This window comes from Armigeres subalbatus, chromosome 2 (assembly GCF_024139115.2).
Source record: "Armigeres subalbatus isolate Guangzhou_Male chromosome 2, GZ_Asu_2, whole genome shotgun sequence".
Classification (NCBI taxonomy): domain Eukaryota; kingdom Metazoa; phylum Arthropoda; class Insecta; order Diptera; family Culicidae; genus Armigeres; species Armigeres subalbatus.
In genome coordinates this window covers 171,279,430-171,303,981 of record NC_085140.1, presented here as the reverse complement: position 1 = coordinate 171,303,981, position 24,552 = coordinate 171,279,430, and the positions used below count along the sequence as shown (strand labels likewise).

General features: G+C 39.1%; 1 protein-coding gene across 1 annotated transcript in view; it reads left to right on the top strand.

The window, feature by feature from the left end:
* The window catches only part of LOC134211202 (collectin-10-like), a 206,892-nt gene that overhangs the window by 177,177 nt on the left and 5,163 nt on the right, over nucleotides 1-24,552 (top strand). The window contains exons 5-6 of the mRNA XM_062687882.1: nucleotides 17,287-17,387; nucleotides 17,578-17,686. Coding sequence (XP_062543866.1) covers nucleotides 17,287-17,387; nucleotides 17,578-17,686 — 210 coding nt within the window. The remainder of the gene's footprint in view (nucleotides 1-17,286; nucleotides 17,388-17,577; nucleotides 17,687-24,552) is intronic.

Here is a 24,552-nt window from a genome sequence, read left to right as displayed (position 1 = left end):
AAACGTGCGGCCATCGTGATTTTTTTTCCAACACGATCGAAGGCGTACAACTCAGGATACAGGTGTCATTTTAATGTGAACAAATTCAGCTTGGTTTATGTAGTCCTATTATGATAACATGCAATGGATACTGGTCCTTTAATTTATTCCAAAAAATATTTAAAACCCTGTCTTGTTGTACGGATAATTTGCAGACACCCTGTAGAGCGGATCCCTTAGTTGATCAATCTGTTTTAATGACTTTTTTTCAACACCCGATTACGAAGCGAGTTCAAGTTGATGACCCTTACACCTTGAAAGAAAATATTTGCATTTTAATTCAATGGCTCAACTATTGAGTAACATAGTTGTAAAAGTATAGGTTCAAGGGCAACCAACTACTTCTCACTGTTCATCTTGTGGTACCTAAAAAGCTCTTTGAATCATATCTTAGCCGATCTTGATAAAATCCGTTTTCCAACAAACCCTTAAACATGAGCCAAGATACAAATCACCTGTTGTTAGTGCATAATGTACGTACATACATACCAAGTGGAATCACCTATGCGTGCAACCATATCTCCCAACGAGTGTTTCCTTCACGCTAGGGTACTACTGCCCCTTAAGGTCTGCCAACACTCGGCGGGGAGGAGCATTTTGCAAGGAAGGAAAAACAACACTTTGGCATAGCAGCGGGTGGGAAATCGACACCAACCATGGTTCAAGATTACGTTTCATAACGTTTGTTTGGGGTGCGATATGTGTGTGAGTTTTCTGTAGATTTGGTTTCATAGGACGGTTATGGCCCAGCATGGCCCGTGGTTTATGCTACATATCGAAGATTAGAGGTACAACGCTGATTGGCACCGAGTCAACTGAGGCTGGGACCCACCACGCTGAGGTGGTGGTTTACTGACTTGAAGGTACATTATTGGTGATTTAGCAACAATGACCTTAATTACCCGGTGTGTGAGTTTGTGCATGTGGGCCCCAACCTGTGCCACAATGTGGAGTAAATGGTGTGACCGTCGTCGACTTAGCCACCAGGGCTGGTGGTTGATTGGAGTGTTTCGTGTAAACAAAATATTGCTGTTAGACGGTGGTTTCAATGGCAACAATGATTTGAGATCGTTCACACCTTTTATTAGGATGCATAAACAGTCATATCCATATGAGGGAAATTGAATGGAATATTTTGATTGTGCTAAGAGGGTGGAACCTTCATTATGAAAAGGTGTTCTTCGAGACCCTCACAGCATGTGGTTAACTCTTTTGTGGGAGAGGGCATTGTAGTAAAATGGCAAATTGGGGAGAATTGAAATGATATTTCCAACACATCTGACTGGTGTTTTAGGTTGATTTTTAATTTTCAGTCCTTTAAGGTGACTCGGGAAGGCACTAAACACCGTGTTATTTCTCCTATCTTTCGTCTCTTTCTAGCATTATCACCTCGCAGCTTTGGAGCGGCGTATTTCGGTTTTCAGTTGTTTGATGTAACTGTAAATGTATCAGCATGTAGATTGCGAGTAAGCACGCGCCGGTGATACTTTTTCAAAATCGTATTTGTTGTAGAAAAAAAGTTAAGCATTCAATGATGAAAATTATGACGATTTGATGATTGTTAGTGCTTCCCGTGTCACCTTGCTTAAATAAGTACTATCATTGTCCTATATCTATAACTTGGCTATCCTGTGAGTTATGCTAAATAGTTCGTTTGCACACTACAAATACATTCACTTGCGCATTTTATAGTCAATCAAAGCTAAATTGTTCACAGATACATACTTTTTATTTCATTCGCTGAGACTTTCTCACAAAACAGACTTCCCCTCAACTTTGGATCCATAGTGTCAAAACTCACACATTTCGATTGCCCATTTCCTTTTCTAAAACGCATATTCGATGGAATGATTTTCTGAGATGAGATGAGATATCTATTATTTTTCTTTCAAATCCCTTTTTGTTTCTAGATACACCTTTGCAATGTGTGTTATATTAGAAATCATTGTTGGTATGGTGAATGGTATAACTGAATGGTGTAGCCAAACGTCGAATTATGTTTTACTTATTTATGTGTCCATATACCGACTGATTTTTTTATACTGATCTAAAAAAATGAACGTTATAAATTCAAAAACTCTTTACATTAGGTGGAATTGAAATTTCTTGAAACCCACCAAATATTCATTAAAAGCTACTTAACCTAAACAAACAGATCTAGATAGTCAAATTAAATTGTTTATTTTACACTTTGGATGAAGCTGCACGTATCTATATTGAATAATTTGGCTTCGTCGCAGTAGTGGTTGCCCGCCCAAAAGTTGTGTGATATTGCAAATGGGATGCTTCATCTGTGGCATTTGTAGGTGCGGCGCTCTCGAGAAAATATTGTGCAACGCACTGTCAACCGAAGACGTCGAAGATCATATCCTACTACCACTTGCAAGTAACTGGTTTTACCGTGCACTACACTCATTTTGGCCATCTTCCAAAGACGTCGGTGAACCACCGAAAAGCGGGCTCGCGAAGATGAATGCGATAAATTGTCTAGTGGTGATGTCTTTATGGGATCCACGTGAGCAGTATAAATGTCAAGGAGGCGCAATTGTATAATTAAAATCATATTTTTGTGTGGTTTCATACACCGAATGGGTCATCATCATATGCATAATCATGTCGTCATGGGAGGGAACCGTGACATTAGCGCGTTACTCAGTATGGCGCAAGCTAATATATAATATTAGTTCAGGATGGAACGAGCGTTGGTCGTAATGGTTAAGTGAACTTTTTTCATGAGATTGACATTTTAGGTTTATGACTAATGCTAGTTCCATTCACGATTAGTTTTTAAATGACTTTGCTGCAAAAGATGTTGTTGCCAATGAAGAAATATTCGTTGCTGTTAACTTCTTTTATCCTTTCTTGTACAACAAAATTGTACCAAAAGGCTATCATTTCACTCTAAGGACGAGCGTTCTTTAGGAGGCAGCGCTACGAGTTCATTCATACTCAGGGCTGGGGCACGTAGCACAAATGATTGGATTACACACAAATTCAGGCATTCTTAATAGCCTAATATACAAACACTACCGAACACCTTTCAAAATTACTCTTTAATTGCCATCTAAAGCAACTGGTCAATCAATATTAAATACTGGGAAACCATTTAGCATTCCATCGGTTTCCTTTCACTATCAAGATGATTCGCTTCCTCTACCCGTGAGACACGGACGGTCATCATCACCATATCAGGTTTGCCATCTTCACATGTTCAGATAGTTAACCAATTATCCAGACGTGATAGATTTGCTTGTGGCTATAGATTCCGCCGATCAACCAGAATACTATACCCAGTCAATGCCAATAACGAGCTACTCGTCGCACTAATCGACCTTCACCTTAATGTGTGTAACAACCGCTTCTGGGAGGTAGCGACAATAAACGCACATGTGACAAGGAGCTTCCATTCAAGTAGGTGCGGAAAAATCGCTGAACAATGTGATGACAGTTCATGGCTGTGCTTCTTGGAATAAAGGCTTCCCCAGATCTAAGCGATTTCATCGCCACGAGTGCTAGTCTCCGTGTTTCTATAGTTGGATCGCTGCAGGCAATGTTCCATCTACGCTTTCATACCAACGGCGTCAGAATCGCAGTCGCCAAGCGATAGAATCGCGTCGCGTGTATTTTGGGGAACCTTAATCCCAAATGGGCATCTAAACTATGGTAAGCATCAATTGATAATACAATCCCAACCATTAATCAATTGCAGTAAAATGTCAATCGAAATTAATTTATTGGCTTTTTTCGGTGATAATTATACTACTCAAAGCGAAAGGGAGTAGATGAAAGTAATGAAGATACAGATTCGATCACACCGCAAGCCGTTCCTGGGTGAAATGTTAGAAACTGAAGAATTAGCAGCGATTTCAGAGAACAATGCTTGTTGAAATCGCTGTTATTCTGCCTAACGTTTCTATTCATTTCAGGAACGGCTTGGCTCGCTTGACGTGGTGTCAATCGAATCTGTATCTTCATTACTTTCATCTACTCCCTTTCGCTTTGAGTAGTATAATTATCACCGAAAAAAGCCAATAAATTAATTTCGATAAAGTCACGCGGTGATCAAAGCTTTCCTAATTAATAAAATGTCAACGAGAAGCATTCATCTGCAAGTGTGGTATCAAACCTTCACGATAATAGGAACAGGAAATAGTGAACAAATATCCGAGGACTGCTCAAATTGATTAGATGTCATCAATAAAAATGAGTCTGGCACGTCGAAATGATCGCAACTATTATTAACGTTCATTCCTTTCCATTCAAAAAGCACAATCTTGTAGAGGAAAAAATTATTTAACCGCGATCTGTGCACTTCTGTTACCTAGAGATGTCGCAAATTAATCGATTACTTCGATAAAACGATTCATCGATGTGATAATCGATTAATTTTGAATCGATTATTACCAAACGATTAATCGATTCAATAATCGAGAGGAATCGAGAGTAATCGATTAGTTACTAATCGATTAATCAGGATTTTACGACATCATAAGGATGTCGCAATTGGATTGATTACCTCGATTGATCGATTCATCGTTGTGATAATCGATTAATTTTGAATCGATTACTATCCAACGATTAATCGATTCAATAATCGACAAGGATCGAGAGTAATCGATTAGTTACTAATCGATATTTCGGAATTTTACGACATCTCTACTGTTACCTAATTCCTGTGTCTATTACTAGGGATGTTCCGATATTTCTGATATATCGAAATTTCGATATATTTATTTTGATATAAGTACGATAATTTTGCTTTCAATATGTTGGAAAAAAGACCGAGATTTACTCATAGGCTTCTGACAGAGATAGGCTTTATTTACACGAGCGACCAAACCTTGAAAATAGTAGGAACGCCGTTAGTGTACCGATTTGAACAATTTTGGGACTCAATTTTTCCCATCCTCCAAGATTTTTCTGTAACGTTGAGATCTCCGATTGGACCTTTCGGGGCCTCTCGGGACCTCAAAACGTCAGAGCAAGAAGTGATTTTCATACAATTTGCGTGGTTGGAGCTCACCAGCGCGATGCTCATGCTGATAGAAGCAAGATATTTTGAACTACGTAAGATTTTGGAAGTTGTCGTCTTCTACAAATTTGATACATTTCTAAAAATTTCCCCCTAAAATTGGTTAGGGTATTCTCCACACAAAAATATCCTTCAAGAGCTGAATTTTCTCTTTTAGGAAGAATTTCCGTTTTCCTGGGAATATCAAGGAGCTTTTGAGAGATATCTTGAAGCAATTTCTATAGGACTTTTTGGATAAATTTCTGATTAAATTTGCGGGAACGCCTAGGAGCTCCCAATGGACTTCCAGAGTTGTGAACCAAACTCCAGGAGAAATTCGCTAAAAATTTCTGGTTTGAATCTCTGAAAAAAAAACCAGATTAATCCACCTAGCGTTGGTAGGGTCTTTCTCGCATTTAGTTAAGACACCAACCTTATATGGGGTTTATATGGTCCGATGTATCATTTACTTCATAACTTTCAAACGCAATGATCGATCGTTATGAAATTCAATATTGATCAACAAGGCTTTGTCCCCTGTCGAATAAAACTTGTTGCGAGATAATCGGTTAAGGATTACTATACGAAAAGTTGTCTAATGTTTTTTATAGCTTTTGTGCACACACATACACACACATACACACGGACAGACAGACATGTGCTCAGTTTGTCGAGCTGAGTCGATTGGTATGGGTCTCAGAGGCTTTCGTTCGTTTTCGGAGTGAAATGATAGCCTTTCGGTATAACTTCGTTATACGAGAAAGGCAAAAATGGTGCAGGTTTTCCGAAGATGTTTCTAAAAAGTTAAAAAACTAAGGCGAAATTCTATGAAAAGAGATATTTTTAAAGGAAGTTCATATGAAATTTCCAACACAAAAATCTAGTTAAATTTACAAACAAAATTCAATAAAAAATCTGAAATAATTCCAGATCAAAAGGAATTCTAGTAGGCGTTTCCTAAGGCGTTCTAGGAGCTATTCCTTATATTCCTGAACTGCCGCTAACCGCAAGTCAGACTTATCTGGCTATGGGATTCATATACAGATAAGTCCGACTTGCGGTTAGCGGCAGTGAAGAACTATTATCATATTTTTTAAAGATTAAATGTCAAGAAATTGTTTTTGACTTTTCGTTTGGCTGAGCACACGTTTTAAAGCAAGCACGGGGTCTAGTGGCCAATTTGGTATCAGAAAGGGTATTTTTCAGCTAGAAATCAGCTCTATGCTAGTTGCAGTTATCGGAAAGTTGCCATTCACAATATAGTTATATAATATAATAATTGGCTTACAGCTTTAATGGTCCTTTCATAGTCATCGGTTGATTTTCAAACGGCGACTGATTAATATTTGCCGACGGCGGCGGTGCTAGTATACCACCGGCGCACACTGGGACAGATCGCTGTTTTCTTTGGACAAAACCTCTTGCACTCCCTGTGTACGTTTTAGGGTTGGTGACTTCAGCACACTATCGTGGCCAGGCATTGAAAAAAATCAGATCATGAGTAAAAATCGGCTAAATTCATGCCAACTTGATGCTCTACTGCGGCCTAATCGCTGATGCTTTCTAGATCGTTGAAATTTGGCTTTCGTTGATTCAATGTTTGAAGATCTTCATCGCTCACGAATGGGAGACAACTGAGTGAGGCAAATCACTTGGTAACCTAACAATGAGTGTTGTTACCACACGCTGTTAGAAAAATCTTTTCAGACATTAGGAAAATTAAGTCCGCTATAAGAATGGAACTCTGATAAACCGCATGGGAGGCTTTGACACTGTCTCTCCTCCATTCCAGCTACTTGACAGCAGAGTTAATAAAGCAGAACACCTGATGTGTTTTGGTTTTATTCTAGTAGAGCGAGCGTAACACAGATGCTCCAATCGTACACAGCAAATAAATTTGACTTTTACTGGTAATGTAATCAATAAAACTAATGTGAATACAGATCATGTAATCGTTTTTTCAATGTAATTATGCGTTGAAAATCATGCACATAAACGGAGCATGAATCAAACCGTATAGATACACCACATTACCATTATAACTACACTCTATTGAAAACAATACTTTATCTACCCTGAAAATTAATTTATAAACCATTAAGTTTACATGAAATTATGTGAACCGAAACAAAAGGTGGCCACGCTTGCGACGATCTCGGTAGAATGTAAACAAACCAACAGTTTCATCAATAAGGCAGCTGCAAATGCAGCGGGAAACCATCGTTTTCGACCACCGTCATACTAAAGCGAAGATTTTCCATTGCGACTACAAAGCAGCATCCATGATGCTGCATTTCATTGGTGTACTTTATCAGGCGTTTTCTTAAATCGATGGAAAACTTCAACTTCTTGCACTTCATCCATCAGATATTTTCCCTTGACGATGCGCTTACTCAGATCATGTAAATTTACATTACCTAGCCAGAACCCGATCACGACGGGTTCGGTACTGTATGTTAGAATCGCCATAACTCAGAACATGTTACTCTTTGAGCAACATTGGTTTCAAGAAGTGAAAGCGGTAGTCAGAACGGACTATCACTCTGCGGGCCCTAAGTTCGATTCTCATGTTGACCGTTTTTTTATTTATACAGCATAAAATAGATTATGTAATTTTAAAACAACACATAAATTGGAAATGATAAGTGATGTAAAAATAAAAAGAAATGTAAATTTCTATCGTTTATCATGCTCCAATTATGTGCATGCTATTTGATGTAAATGTACATGATTCGTTCGAACTGTGTAGCTTCCCTGGATACCATACCAAGTTTGGCTTGGCGAACTCTGTTGCTCGTTGTTTACGCAGCAACGATCGCTCATAATCATTGTTTGGTATCCATCTGAGCAAGGCTGTTCACTCACTGGAATAGGATGCTATGATTCAATTAGATCAATGCTCGTCCACTTCACTCACGCTTTCAATGCCTGATCGTGGCAGATTCTAAGCTTCATTTTGATGACTTTCATTTGTATCTAGATAAAATTAAACTTATCTAGATAAGTTTTATCTTTTGATAGAAACGATTCAGAGCAAAACTTCCTTCTACAAAGTAAGGGTATGCGATAACACATTTTTTCCTGACGAAACGAAACGAAATTCAGATTTACTTCCGAGACTTCGAAACTGAACGAAACCATTTGATTCGAAATTTAATTTTTTTTCCGCAGAATTTTTATTGAATAGTTTGCTTGGAAAAAAAAAATCTGCTCAATATTTTTAGAGTCAAATAAGGCCGATACAAATATTTAAAAATAATTCTCCTCTTCCCTTGGATTTTTTCGCCCTAAAATAATATTTTTAGGAAGAAAAAAAAACGTTAAATTATAATGATTCTTTATCAAATTCGAGAAGTTTTTTGATTTTTTTTTTCATTTTAGTATTTGTTTTTATTATCCCCTTTCCTCCTTGACCTTTCCGGAATTAGTAGGACATAATTTTTTATAAAATGTTTGTAACGGCCTAATTGTTACCCAAATGTCATAGAGAGAATCTAGCCTAATTTTACAAAAGAACATAAGTAACAGATCAATTTTAGACCAGTTCACCATTTTCAAAAGTATGCCCCTTACAATAAGCAACGTAAAAATAGTCATCGCTTTATATTTCCAACAAACCTCAGTAAAAATTGAAAAAAGCCGATTTTTGAACTGCAATCAATAGATTTGATTAGATCTGTTCACCATTTTGAAAAGTATTACAGATTCAAGTGGCCACTCCTCCAATCCAATTAACATCTTGAATAAAGTCTAAACCAAATTTATGAAGATTTATTAAATCTGTAATACTTTCCAAGATGGTCCTCCATCCATTACTATTTTCTATGGAGTTAGTCTCGAAAGATAAACGAAAATCGTGACTGCTAGATGAAAACCTTTTTTCGTTTCATCACTTCACCTCTCACTCACTTTTTGCGAGAACAATTAGAAAAATTCTGTGGTGCGCTGCGGTGGGAGTCGAACCTTAACAATAATAGCCATGAGATGCGCTTACTCTAGCTACACCATCACGCTATCCGCATGTAGGCGTTAGATTACAGTGGCCAAACGTCCCGGATTAGGCGGGATAGTCCCGGGTTCAGCCTATTGGCCTCGCATTGCCTGGCGCCATGGAAAATGTTTCGCATTCCATTATGAATCTGTAAAGCCTGGAGATTCAATCCATTGGAAATGGAATGTGAAGAAATCTGTAATAGATCTGAATAATTAAGAGAAAAAGGGGAACTTGAGCCTACTGAAGTTGAGGGTCTTGAGGGTCTACTGAAATTATAGGATGAAGGTAATTTTGAATATCTAAAAAAAATTCGCAATGTTATAAATAATACACAGTCAGTTTTAAATTCTGCAACTCAGCAAAAAAAAAGAACAGACCACCGTAAAAAGAAATATGGTTATTTGCTGATTTCCAGTAAACTATTTGCTGTGTTTTAGCAATAGAACGTCACAATTCTCGGCAAAATACGTGTTTGCTAAAAGCTGGGAAATGACAAAAAGTGAATATAATGCTTAAAATCAACAGTTATTAATCTTTACATACCTTGAGAATAATTTATAAGCCTTTGGCTATTAAATATAAAATAATTGTATGCCAACAAAGTCGAACGGAGCCACTTACATTAATTAGCATTAGCATTGAGCATTCCGCACAATTCCGTAGGTGGTACAAGCCAAGACTATTGTATGAGAGTAGCATCACTTTCATCCGTTACCACAGATATTGATTTGAGAATACCGTCGTCGGGGGTGACAATGGGTCAAATGGGGGTGAGAATGGGTCACTGTTTCAAGTACTTAGATTGCTTGTAGATTAGATTTAATGTGTCTGAGGACAAGAAAACTAAAATATAAGAGACCTTTTTGAGCGATTTCGCTATCCGACCTCCAGGCTGCCGGTGAGAGCGATGACCCATTCTCACCCCCCAGACCCATTGTCAACTCCGATGGCGGTAACCAATATCTCTTAGGTGGAAGCAATGCACTCTCCAATAGTCGAGATCTGTCCTGGCCACGTCCTTGCGAATGCTGAGGAAGGGGAAGAATGGTTTGTTGGACACCTACTTAAGAAAGATGCAGAGAACTCTATGACCTCTCATAGGTACCACGGGAGATTTTGGGATTGTGTGGAAGGTTATAACAGAAGCAATCTTTTTGGTAGAACGTGAAACACGGAAAGAACTAAGAAAGAAATACAAAGTAGGAAAGGGACGATCTTGGAATTGAACCCATGACCTCCTGCTTATAAGGCAGAAGCGGTTGCCACTAGACCACCGAGCTCGTCCGAACGGAGACACTTACATTTATTGCCAAATATTAACTTTTAAAACCTGAACATTCTTTTTCGAAAAAAAATTTCTTCTAAAAATGTTGTTTCTAGAGGGGGTTTTATGTCCAAATATCTCAATAATATCAAATGTTGATAAGATAGCAAAATGAGGTATTAACATTATTGATATAAGAGATAAAAGATCAGACGATAATATCAATATTTTGCACTAAAATATCATGAGAAGATCAAGTTATGCTATTTGTAATAAGTGATCAATATCATGTGCCATTAGTTTGTTCTTATCCAAAGCATATCTTGATATTTAAATGATATTTCGGTGCGAATTTTTGATATTGTTGCCTGTTCTTTTATCTCTTATATCAATCAAGTCCATATCATGTTTTGTTATTCTGTTCATGGCTTCTGCCCGGGTAAACATTGGGCTTTCTGTTCCTGAGTGATGCGCGATCGTACGAATGCCAACTTTGTTTTATATATGTAGATAATTATTTTTACTTCACAGAACAATATTATTTAAATCAACAGATATGCCTCACGTTTTATACTTTTGTACACTTTCATCAAAACATTGAAAAAAATTCAAGTGGAAAGCTAAATGCGTTTCTGTTGAAGATGCATAATTGTATTACGTAGTGAGATTTAGTGAAAGAATTTATAAGTAGGTATAAAATTTTAAAAGTGTTTTAGCCAAATTTTTTTATGATAAGAAAATTGAAATTATTAAAAATTCTTTTCCAAATTCCGCGAAGTTCCTTTTAATTTCGTTAAAAGTATGGTTTTTCTGTCGAAATTTTTGAAATTTAACGGTACGGAACGAAATCAGAAAATCAGATTTCGCCACACTCAAATTCCGCGGAATTTAGTTTCGAATGTTCAGAAACGAAATTTTTCGAAATACTGCATATGCTTACTACAAAGTTGTTTGTTTTAACATTTTGGACTTATGCTCCAAAGACACCTATGCTCTAAAAATTTGTAGATGGCGCTGTACGTTATTTTCTTGAAAACAGCGATCAAATGGTTTTCTGTTGTTTTTTTTTCGCGTAAAACCTCTGGTAATAGTTTTTTGATGTATGCTCTCAAAGGAGAATGATAATATAGCTGATCGCGAGGTGTTACCGAAGTTTTTAAGAGATTTTTTAGTGGATTTCCTAAAATTAAGTAAAAAGCACTCCAGTTAATTTTCGTTATCTTTGCAGATACGTATTTCGACCACAACTGTGTGGTCGTCTTCAGTGTCTTGTACTCGACTCGAAGTCGAGTCGAGTACAAGACACTGAAGACGACCACACAGTTGTGGTCGAAATACGTATCTGCAAAGATAACGAAAATTAACTAGTGGAATTAAATGGACAGTACTTAATTCGTCTTAGACGGTTTAATACATTCCACTAAAAGAGCTTAATATATTTTTCTAAAAAGCACTGTTTTGAAAAATACAAATAACTTACGAATGGGCGGATGGTGGCAGCTGAAATTTTGTCTAAGCATAATTCGAACTTATATCTTTGATGTCGAGAAGAAAAAACAGTGGAGACATGTGGAGCTTGTTGTCTGCGATTGTTTCAAATTTGTTATTTATATGCACTGAAAATTTACAGGAATTCCAAATGAAACGGATATACGATATCTCCGAGTTCTTCAATATTTGGTAGAATCAAACCCTTTTCGAAAATGTATAGATCAGAATTCCTTCTAGTGGGTATTTCCTAAGGCGTTCTAGGAGCAAATCCTAAAATTCTACAATTCTAATATTTTTCAAAAGATTAAATGTTAGGTCGATTTCTTAGATTTTTCGTTTGGCTGAGCACAAGTTGTATAGCAAGCACGGGGTCTATTTGCCAATTTGGCCTTACAAAGGTATTTGAAAACAACTTTTCTTACCCATTCAGCTCTATGCTAGTTACAGTTGTCGGAAAGTTGACATTCACAATATAGTTATATAATATGATAATTGGCTTACAGCTTTATTCGTCCCTTCATAGTCATCGGTATGGTTGATTTTCAAACGGCGACTGATTAATATTAGCCGACGATGGCGGCGTGAGTAAACCACCGGCGTTGGGGTGGCAGCGCATCGACCTGAATCTTCTAAATCTTACGGATTCAAAACTTACTGAACGATTTGAATTTCCATGTACACTAGGGTCGCCAAGGGGATGAGTTGCGAAATAATATGATCTACGACAGTTTTGTTTTGACCTCTTGAACACATTTGTAGAAGATGGAACTTTGGAAAATTCCTTCAGAAATTCCTCAAGACGTTTCCTAAACAAATGCTTCGGAAATTTTACCAGAAATCCCTCTGGAAGTTATCTCAGGAATTCTTCAGGAAGCTCCTTCCGGAATTTCTCCGGACACTTTTCCAGGAATTCCTCCAAGAATTCCTTTTGACGTTACTCCAGGAATTTTTCCTGAACTTCCAGCAAGAATTCCTCCAGTCCTCTTGAAGTTCCTCCAGGAATGCCTCCAGAAGTTTCTCCAGGAATACCTCCGGATGTTCCTCCACAAATTCCTCCGCGAAGTGCTCCAGGTGAATTTCCTCCAGGAATTCTTCCAAAAGTTCCTCCAGGGATTCCCCCAGAAATTCCTCCGGAGATTCCTTCAGGAATTCTTCCGGAAGTTCTTTCAGGAATTCCTCCTAAATTTTTCTCATCCGGAAGTTCCTCCATAAACTCGTCCGGAAGTTTCTCCGGAAATTCCTCTATCATTTCATTTAAAGGGTGCTCCAGGAATTCTTCCGGAAGCGTTCTTCTTCTCATCTTCAATAGCTCTACATTCCAACTGGAACTTGGCCTGCTTTTCAACGTAGTATTCTATTAGCATTCCCTCAGTTATTTGAATAATTGAAAGGTTTTCTATGCCCGCCTTTGCATGAGTATGTATCTTGTGTGGCAAGTACAATGGATACACTATGCCCAGGAGTGTTGAGAAAGTTTCCAACTCGAAAACATCCTACACCGGATCGAGATTCGAACTTGCCATCTCCGGATTGGCAATCCTACGCCTTTGCTCACAAGGCCATCTATATATTTCAATCTCTCTATTTTTACAGAAACTTTCTGGAAATTCTTTCACAAATTCTCCTGCCATGTTTCGAGTTCCTCCAGGAGTTTCCACGGAAATTACTTCAAGAATACTTTTACAAATCTCTCTATAGGTTCCTCAAAAAATGATCTATGGGCTTCCAGGAGATATTCTCGAAGGGATTACTGAAATAATGTCTGATGAAAATTAAAGGGAAATTCATGAAGTTGAAGTATTTTCAAAGAAAGTAGAAGAAATTAATTGAAGTTTTGAATGAAATTCTGAAATAATTTCATACCAAAACTCAAAAGAAGTTATAATAAGAGCTTCATACAATTTGCTAGGAGTAATTTGTTTGGCTGCGTCTCATTTCCTGATTCTAAACTGAATCAAACTTAAAAGTGAAGTACGAAAATCAAAAATTACCCGGTCATATGAATGTGTGTGTGTCACTTTAAAATTCATTTGAGTTGAATTCGAAATATACTGTGGTGGTTTTTTCGCGGTTTGTTTCTGGTCAATTATGGCATTCGGGTTTAATGAAGTATTGAGTTGAGCCTACGAAAATATCCACAAAGTTATGTAAACCAAGATATTAATGAAATCTATTCTAATTCTACGTAAATACAATTTTTCATCCGATTGCCAACAATCATTATTTTTTTCTTTGGTGGATTGCACGAAATCTGAAATTCTTCTAGGTAAGCGTCCTATATGAGATAATAACAAGAACTTTTTACTAAATTAATGATTTCGTGTGTGTTACTTCTACGTGAAGTTAAACGATTTACAATGATATGGAAATGCTAATATCATCTTCCAAACTTGGACGTACATGTTCATGATAGCATTAGAGGCGAAAGTATAGAATTGATAGTTCCGTTTAGGATACGGCAGGCATGAAGAATGTTTTTTATAGAAGTCGCCCCTCGGTGGGGGCATCCATCAATTCAGCTGTTATTGATCGACGGTACAGCAGCAGTGCCTTTCTCTGCTTTGTTCTCTCCGAGGCAGCCAAGTTGGTTGCGACGAGACGGACGCAATGAGAAAACAGAACTGTGCAATAAAAATCCTATTCGACTAAATGCTGATGTCATATTAGAAATTTGGAGACAGTACTCGTCGATAGCAAATCCTTCCGCACGCGATGGCATATGAGCAAGTCACACCACCTTCCTTTTGCCAGTGGAGATATATCAGCTTCCACACTGATATTCTTCCCTCCCCCTTCATACGGGAGCTTGGCAGAAGGAAGGTCGTGCGATATATGCCATCACAAATATTGCCCTCCGCTCGCTTTCAAATCGACTTCTATAAAAAACATTCTTCATGCCTGCCGTATCCTAAACGGAACTATCAATTCTATACTTTCGCCTCTAATGCTATCATGAACATATGTACGTCCAAGTTTGGAAGATGATATTAGCATTTCCATATCATTGTAAGAACTTTTTCTCAAACCGTCATGATTAAAGTGTGATGTTCTATTCCAACTTCCATTCCAACGAGTTTCTAGATGATTATTCACGTAGCCATATGGAATAAAGCATCCTTGAAACAATCATGATCTGTTTCACACTTGACATACCTGCAAATAAAAAATGAGTGTGCCACCCTCAAGTGTTGGTGGATAAGTCAAGGTAAAGTAAATATTTAAGCAGTGACTGTCCAGTGACCACTGTAGCTCATATCCCATTGAATTCGTGATCAATGAATTATTGGCAGTGGCTGATTTTCTACTCGCCGCTACCACATCCAGGCGCTATAGTATATGCGTAAAATAGCCAGCAGGAGTTATCCGCCAGAAATTTGTATGGCGAAAGACATCTAATGCGGGTTTTCTCAAAATTAGGAACTTTTCATGAAAAACTATTTGGTACCGGTTATGGAGGAAGGTGTCCGCTACTACGCCTACCAAATATTTTTTCGATGAAGGCGCTTAATTTTGAGAAATCGAACCTTAGATGCCTTTCGCCATACTGATTTCAGAAAGTTAACTCCTAGTGTGCCGCTGTAATTACGCTCAAAGCAGGTGATTCATTAAGCTATATCTGTACAATATATCAATAAATCAACGTTTAACATACGAAAACATGTACTAGAATCGTTTCATAGGTGTTGAGTAGTCTTCTAGATTTCCTCACGAATAATTATCGCATTGAAAGTTTATAATTCCTCTGGACTTTTCTGGGTCCTACATGTTCAACTACCGTAGACCGCTGGTAATCTGATCGTTTATAATCTAAATGCTCTTCATTGAATTTAAATTAGGATTACTTCCAGCGTCATTTTATACCTCAAGTTGAAATCGTTTCCAAGCAGAGTCATAACGAAACAGAAAAAGTCAAACATTAACCCGTTTTCTATGCTTTTAGAGAAATTTAAACCTACAATGTTACAGTAAAGCCGTCTTCAGTGTCTCGTATTTGACTCGACTTTAGAATCAAATACGAGATTCTAAAAAGGCTTCATTGTTGAGGTCAAACTACATATCTGTAAAGATTGCAAAGAGGTGGAATTAAATTGAATAAAACTTGAATTCCACTAAACGAGCTTAACATAATTGTCTGTTCAAGTAACCGAACGGATGTATAACTAACTAAGTAGCTACCTACCACAATTCTCCATATAGGGTATAAGACAACGATTAATTTAATTATCGTTTACATTTTCAACCTTCAACAGAGACGACCGTTACTGGTGACCAAAAAGCAATTTTCTTCTCTTAGTTTAAGCACTTTCAATAAAAACGAAGCATAATCGATTGTGCATAAATACTTTCAAGTTCATAAAAGACGTGGCCGATCGTAATAACTAATAATCACATAAACATGTCTTGCATACTAATCGGGCCCTGACTTCATTTATTATTAACACATGCTATGAAATCCATTTTTTTTGTCAAAAACGTCAATTCACTATTTTCTACAATGGAAAAGACAAAACGTTCTGCACTGATTCAAAGGATTGATTGAACTCATTGATGATTTTTTTCGGAGATGAGTTCGAAGAGTTTCACAGCACATTTGATTTGAATCATCCATGAGTTTTGAGATTTTCAGTTTTGCTAACTAAGCACTGCACTAATTTCATGATCGACTCAAACTTTCGTAGCTTTTTAAACACCCCTGATTTTCCTATGATTTTTACGGTTTACGGTTTACCAAAACCCAATCGCATAAAACAGTCTTAGATTCTTTGTCCAGTGTTGTATTGCAAATTTGTTGATTTCAATCGCATGGAAAATGTTTTACTCGGCGACAGATAGTAAATAACCCCAGGGTTGGGATGCGTAGATCATCGGCAATCGACCATCGAAAGTTGGCCAAACTTACGTATCATTCGCAGTTTCAACACCATCTCTCTTTTTTTATTTAGTAGGGCTTTGGTCACCGTGAATTTTTATATTTTTGGATTTCTCTTTTCTTCTCAAGACAATTTAATACAACTTTCTTTATTCTTATGTTCTAAAATGATATTTATTCATGTTTGTTCATAGCAGGGTTCATAAGCACATGTGGAATGTGGAATGACCATCGATCAATCATTTGTAGCAGCTATAGGCAACAAAATAGAAATCTCTAATAAAGTGTTAAATTTGAATACAATCCACCATAGACTAAAGTAATAGCAAAACTAGTATCAGTCTATTGTTGCAACTGAATGCATAATTGGTGAATCTACAACGAATCAAGCATACCTATGTATGAATCTGTTTTCTTGCCTTTGCATGCCCCCAGTTTCACATTCAACTACGCGCTAAACGTGAGGGAATCGATATGAGGCACGTCCATTGAAACGTTTGCATAATCCAAAACCAGCATTGATTGGTTTCAATTATTGAACAGCACACCCTGCCGCGATGCAAAAGTGATGAGCCTTGAAGTAATCCTTTTCTTTGCGTACCACTCTCTTCTTCTAGATTGTCCCAACTGTGTTGAAGATTCCAGCGCCCCAACGAGGTGGACGATGCCACTGTTAAAACTGGGCGAAAAGAGGTACTATCTTAGCATTTTCTTCAAGGTAAGTTACTCTTCGTTTTCTGCTGTGGTTCAGTGCACCGGGCATAGTTCGGTGTGGTGCATGTACCAAACTAACTTTACCATCGGTTTTCTTTCGCGACAAGTGAAAGGCATATCGGTTTAGTTTCTTTTAAAGAATTCCTTAAATTCATGTTACATGTGTACAGTTTCGTGATGCCTTTTCTTTCTAGGCTAACTGGTTCAAAGCCCTGCAGTACTGCCGATATCATGGAATGCAGCTCGCCAGCATTCAGTCACAGGAGGAGAACGATCGACTGGAGAAATATGTCAAGGATTATGGTAATACTATGTGCGATTGCTGCGGATGAGCGGGAGGGTTTAGTTGAGATAATCGAACTGATAACTCGGCCGAGCGCAAGGGAGGGAACTGGTTTTACAACGCTATCAGTAGCACTATCGATAAATTTAAATAATCTTGAAGGATGGTTCAATTCAATTAGCGGCCGTTGAAGCATTTCAAATATTGATGCATTTAAAGCCCGCACGCACAGGGTCTTATCAACTGGATCAGTTGTAATTGAAAAATTCATATTTAAAACCAACAAAAAACTAAGTATCAAATTATTTCAACATTCAGATAAAAGATTAAGAAGAATACTTAAAAACATCGGGGCGGTTTTTGCAAAGTTGAATTTTGAAGTGCTGCTAAACATTGACCCTTTGATCAATTTTGAATCCATTTGCGGTGTTTGCTAGTTCGGACCAAAAACAACACTTGAATAACAGCATAAGGCCGAGCATAAGGTTTATATATTAGCATAGAGGTTTCTGCAAACCATATATTACTGAATTTGGTTACATTAGAGTTGCAGCAACCAAATCTGTCCGACATGTGTTGCTAGGGATGCCTTGATTTGCATGAGTCCCATGTCTAGTTTTGACGATTTTGATTTCCATTCAGAAAGTAGCCGAAAATTGTCTCCTGCTTAAGGACGAGCTTTTCGGAATTTATTGTTGATACACCTCACGTTTTGAAGGGCACCATTATTAATACTGAAACAACGAGTAGATATTATCTTTCTATTCTATGCTTATTGTGACGCATCAAAGCTAAAATAAGAAGATGGCAGTTATTCGTTGCTTCTTTATTTAGATCGGTGACTCTGAAAATACGAAGTAAAATTTATTTGGATTCTGGATGGGCAGATGGGATTCATTGGGCAGAACTGATAAAATAGTAGGTTTTATTCTGGAAATATGGAAATTAAAACCCACTTGTGTTGTCCCATTTTAATATTTATTCAGATAAAACCACACCCGGGAATTTGATACTATTTTACACACCAAATAAACCTAAATATGGTCCATTTTGTTGTCCCATAGCAATGTATGCGGATAAAGAATATTATGTCAAATTTTAAGAAAAGATTGCTTTTTTTTAAGCTTATTGGACTTCCTTTTATTTCTTCATGTATAACAAGTTTGAAAAATGCAACAGCAAATTACTCAAGTCGGCGAAATTTGACCTGGGACTCTTGTGCGAACAGGGCCAGTGTACAACAAACTCACAAGTGTTATTTTCAGAGGCAAAATTCAGAAGCACCAAACTACGCACTAGTTTCTGGAAAGTTATCCGATTGACAAAATCATACTATTGACTATTACGGGCCCTCCTTAGCCGTGCGGTAAGACGTGCGACTACAAAGCAAGGCCATGCTGAGGGTGGCTGGGTTCGATTCCCGGTGCCGGTCTAGGCAATTTTCGGATTGGAAATTGTCTCGATTTCCCTGGGCATAAAAGTATCATCGTGTTAGCCTCATGATATATACGAATGCAAAAATGGTAACTTGGCTTAGAAACCTCGCAGTTAATAACTGTGGAAGTGCTGCGAGGCGGCTCTGTCCCAGTGTGGGGATGTAATGCCAATAAGAAGAAGAAGAAGATACTATTGACCACTAGGATAACTTTTCAGGTTGGTTATTTTTTTGGTTCAATTGAATTGTTCGCTTGAAAGTTCGGTTGTGGCTTCTTTTCATTTTTACATTAATTAAGCAGCGTATAATTCTTCATGGGAGAAAAAAAGGGCTTGAGAAGTGAAGGGAAGCTAACAAAAGGTTTATAAATGTGCTTCACTATAAGGAAAAGTAGCCTAATATTCTCAAAACTAGGTCATGCAGTTTAAACATTTTCATTTTATTCTCAAGTGAAAATTGTTGGAGGGTTGCATGCATGAATAAAAGAGACAGAGATGGAAATGTATTTAATTTATTTTCAGAAATGGTTATTTACGTACCATATTGAATTCTAGAAAAAAAAATATTACTTTCAATTGCAAGAATAGTGCTTTGAATTGTTGTTTCAATTTCCCCCGCACCACACATTTCAATTTGCCGCAATTGGTTAAAATACAAAGCAATTCTAAAAGGAACAAAATCCAAAAAATAAAAACCAATCTGCCTTCGATTTTTTTTTTAATTCTTCTATTTAAAAACATTCAGCATGGAATGATGGGCTTTAAGATCCGGAACCGTTAAAATGATCCGGATCTTTGAAGTGAGTGAATGATTCGAGGCTCACTTTTTGAAAGATCCGGTTCACCAGTTCAGTAAATTAGCTAACCTTTTGTAATGGAATGGCAAAATTAAATGTGTATTGTAGGTTCTCTATACATTATTTTGTCTTTATTCGAGATGTTTTCAGCCCTATGCAGGCTCACCTCTATTCTCTATACATGGTTTATTTGCTTGTGAGCAAAAGAGGTGTGAAACTATTATCTGTACGGGTCAGAAGTGTGGTCCTGAATGACAACCGTTTCACCATTTTGCATTTTTCTTATGTTTTGATCTAAAGATCCGATCCGTATAAAAGATCCGGATCATTAGACTGAATGAACCAGATCTCATCCGCTCAACGAAGTGTTCCGTTTTGCCCATCTCTAGAGAAGGAAGACGCCTCTCTTTTCACTTATCATTTCAAACTTCTTATTTCTCACTTTATATGATGAAAAGTGGGATGCGATACGTCAAATGACACAGTCGGCCGAACGACCAAATTACCTATTTAGCCAAATGAACTTTTCGGCCAAATAACCCATTCGGCCAAATGACCTTTTCAGCCAAATGACTTTTTCGGTCAAATGGATATTCTGCCGAATGACCTTTTCGGCTGAAAAGGCAAGCCAAATGATTTTTTCGGTCAAATGGCTTATTCGACCAAATGACCAATTCGGCTATATGACCCTTTCCAGCAAATAACTTTCGGCCTAATGGTACTTTTTGCCAAAAGGTATATTCGGCCAAACAACCTTCGGCCTAATGACCTTCGGGCAAATGGCATTCCGGTATGGCCGAACGGTATTCGGTCAAATGGCCCTTCCCCGTAACAAAAAAGTAATGGGTAATGTTTTCAACATAACCGCGAGTAGACGTAGGACTTGTATAAACGTAAAGTATTTACATTTAACTTTTGGATTGTATTGATATTGGAAACGACAACTTCCATGCTGTGTAGAATTATTAGCAATTTGTTTATTCAAAACTTCTGGAAACAAAACTAATAATTAAATACATAATTAGAATTGCTTTACTCAAGCAAATGTAGGGCATTTATTGATTTCTTATTGATGATAGTATATGAAGTTTAAGATAATAGATAGATAATGCGACTCGATATAATCGGCAAAGACCTAGGCGACGAATACAGGATCACGATTGGAAGCTTGGAACATGGAATTGCAAGTCGCTAGGTTTCGCAGGTTGCGACAGGATGATCTACGATGAATTACATCCCCGCAACTTCGACGTCGTGGCGCTGCAGGAGATTTGCTGGACAGGACAGAAAGTGTGGAAAAGCGGGCATCGAGCGGCTACCTTCTACCAAAGCTGTGGCACCACCAACGAGCTGGGAACCGGCTTCATAGTGCTGGGTAAGATGCGCCAACGCGTGATTGGGTGGCAGCCAATCAACGCAAGGATGTGCAAGCTGAGGATTAAAGGCCGTTTCTTCAACTATAGTATCATCAACGTGCACTGCCCACACGAAGGGAGACCCGACGACGAGAAAGAAGCGTTCTACGCACAGCTGGAGCAGACATACGATGGATGCCCACTGCGGGACGTTAAAATCGTCATCGGTGACATGAACGCACAGGTAGGAAGGGAGGAAATGTATAGACCGGTCATCGGACCGGATAGTCTGCACACCGTATCGAATGACAACGGCCAACGATGCATAAACTTCGCAGCCTCCCGCGGAATGGTAGTCCGAAGCACCTCCTTTCCCCGCAAAAATATCCACAAGGCCACATGGAGATCACCTAACCAAGAAACGGAAAACCAAATCGACCACGTTCTAATCGACGGTAAATTCTTCTCCGACATCACGAACGTCCGCACTTACCGCAGTGCGAATATTGAATCCGACCACTACCTCGTTGCAGTATGTCTGCGCTCAAAACTCTCGACGGTGTACAACACGCGTCGAAGTCGGACGCCGCGGCTTAACATTGGGCGGCTACAAGATGGTAGACTAGCCCAAGAATACGCGCAGCAGCTGGAAGTGGCACTTCCAACGGAAGAGCAGCTAGGCGCAGCGTCTCTTGAAGATGGCTGGAGAGATATTCGATCCGCCATTGGTAGCACCGCAACCGCTGCACTTGGCACGGTGCCCTCGGATCAGAGAAACGACTGGTATGACGGCAAATGTGAGCAGTTAGTGGAAGAGAAGAATGCAGCATGGGCGAGATTGCTGCAACACCGCACGAGGGCGAACGAGGCACGATATAAACAGGCGCGGAACAGACAAAACTCGATTTTCCGGAGGAAAAAGCGCCAGCAGGAAGATCGAGACCGTGAAGAAACGGAGCAACTGTACCGCGCTAATAACACACGAAAGTTCTATGAGAAGTTAAACCGTTCACGTAAGGGCCACGTGCCACAGCCTGATATGTGTAAGGACATAAACGGGAACCTTCTTACGAACGAGCGTGAGGTGATCCAAAGGTGGCGGCAGCACTACGAAGAACACCTGAATGGCGATGTGGCAGACGAAGATGGCGGTATGGTGATGGACCTGGGAGAACGCGCGCAGGACATAATTCTACCGGCTCCGGATCTCCAGGAAATCCAGGAGGAGATTGGCCGGCTGAAGAACAACAAAGCCCCTGGGGTTGACCAACTACCAGGAGAGCTATTTAAACACGGTGGTGAGGCACTGGCTAGAGCGCTGCACTGGGTCATTACCAAGATTTGGGAGGAGGAAGTTTTGCCGCAGGAGTGGATGGAAGGTGTCGTGTGTCCCATCTACAAAAAGGGCGATAAGCTGGATTGTAGCAACTACCGCGCAATCACATTGCTGAACGCTGCCTACAAGGTACTCTCCCAAATTTTATGCCGTCGACTAGCACCAACTGCAAGGGAGTTCGTGGGGCAGTACCAGGCGGGTTTTATGGGCGAACGCTCCACCACGGACCAGGTGTTCGCCATTCGCCAAGTACTGCAGAAATGCCGCGAATACAACGTGCCCACACATCATCTATTCATCGACTTCAAAGCCGCATATGATACAATCGATCGGGACCAGCTATGGCAGCTAATGCACGAACACGGTTTTCCGGATAAACTGACACGGTTGATCAAAGCGACGATGGATCGGGTGATGTGCGTAGTTCGAGTTTCAGGGGCATTCTCGAGTCCCTTCGAAACCCGCAGAGGGTTACGGCAAGGTGATGGTCTTTCGTGTTTGCTATTCAACATCGCTTTGGAAGGGGTAATACGAAGAGCAGAGATTAACACGAGTGGTACAATTTTCAATAAGTCCGTCCAGCTATTTGGTTTCGCCGACGACATAGATATTATGGCACGTAACTTTGAGAAGATGGAGGAAGCCTACATCAGACTGAAGAGGGAAGCTAAGCGGATCGGACTAGTCATCAACACGTCGAAGACGAAGTACATGATAGGAAGAGGTTCAAGAGAAGACAATGTGAGCCACCCACCGCGAGTTTGCATCGGTGGTGACGAAATCGAGGTGGTAGAAGAATTTGTGTACTTGGGCTCACTGGTGACTGCCGAAAATGACACCAGCAGAGAAATTCGGAGACGCATAGTGGCTGGAAATCGTACGTACTTTGGACTCCGCAAGACGCTCCGATCGAATAGAGTTCGCCGACGTACCAAACTGACAATCTACAAAACGCTAATTAGACCGGTAGTCCTCTACGGACACGAGACCTGGACGATGCTCGTGGAGGACCAACGCGCACTTGGAGTTTTCGAAAGGAAAGTGCTGCGTACCATCTATGGTGGGGTGCAGATGGCGGACGGTACGTGGAGGAGGCGAATGAACCACGAATTGCATCAGCTGTTGGGAGAACCATCCATCGTTCACACCGCGAAAATCGGACGACTGCGATGGGCCGGGCACGTAGCCAGAATGTCGGACAGTAACCCGGTGAAAATGGTTCTCGACAACGATCCGACGGGCACAAGAAGGCGAGGTGCGCAGCGGGCAAGGTGGATCGATCAGGTGGAAGATGACTTGCGGACCCTCCGTAGACTGCGTGGTTGGCGACGTGTAGCCATGGACCGAGCCGAATGGAGAAGACTCTTATACACCGCACAGGCCACTTCGGCCTTAGTCTGATTAAATAAATAATAATATGAAGTTTAAGAATTCTATTTATAAAATTTTCAGACTTGGGCAAAATGTGCTATTTTAGGGGAACTGTCCCGTTTTCCAAAGAAAGAAATACAGCATCAATTTCGTTGCTTCTTTTGCTAACATGCGTGCTTACTGCTGAAAAAAAAATCACAACATTAAGAAACAAGTTAAGGAGCAGTAACCCTACTAAAATAGAGGAGGTACTGCTAAAACGTCAACGAAAAATTATTTTTTGTTTTGATTCCAAACTCCGAGTCTACGTCAAGTTTAATAATACAATTTCTTAGAAAATGAAAAACAAAGAATGAGATAAAATTTTATTTAAATATTCTTCTGGGAATTATTTTTTGTGGACATTTTTTTAAAACATTCACATGTAATATAGCAAATTTTTTTAAATCTAAAATGGATATTAACATAACACTATTGCTGATTGTGCATCTTTAATTGCTAATGCCTTCTGCAAATAAATGAAAGTAATTATTTTGATCAAATTTTCATTTTCCTCAGTGTTGTTGATTTTTTTGCTGGAGAATCAGAACTGT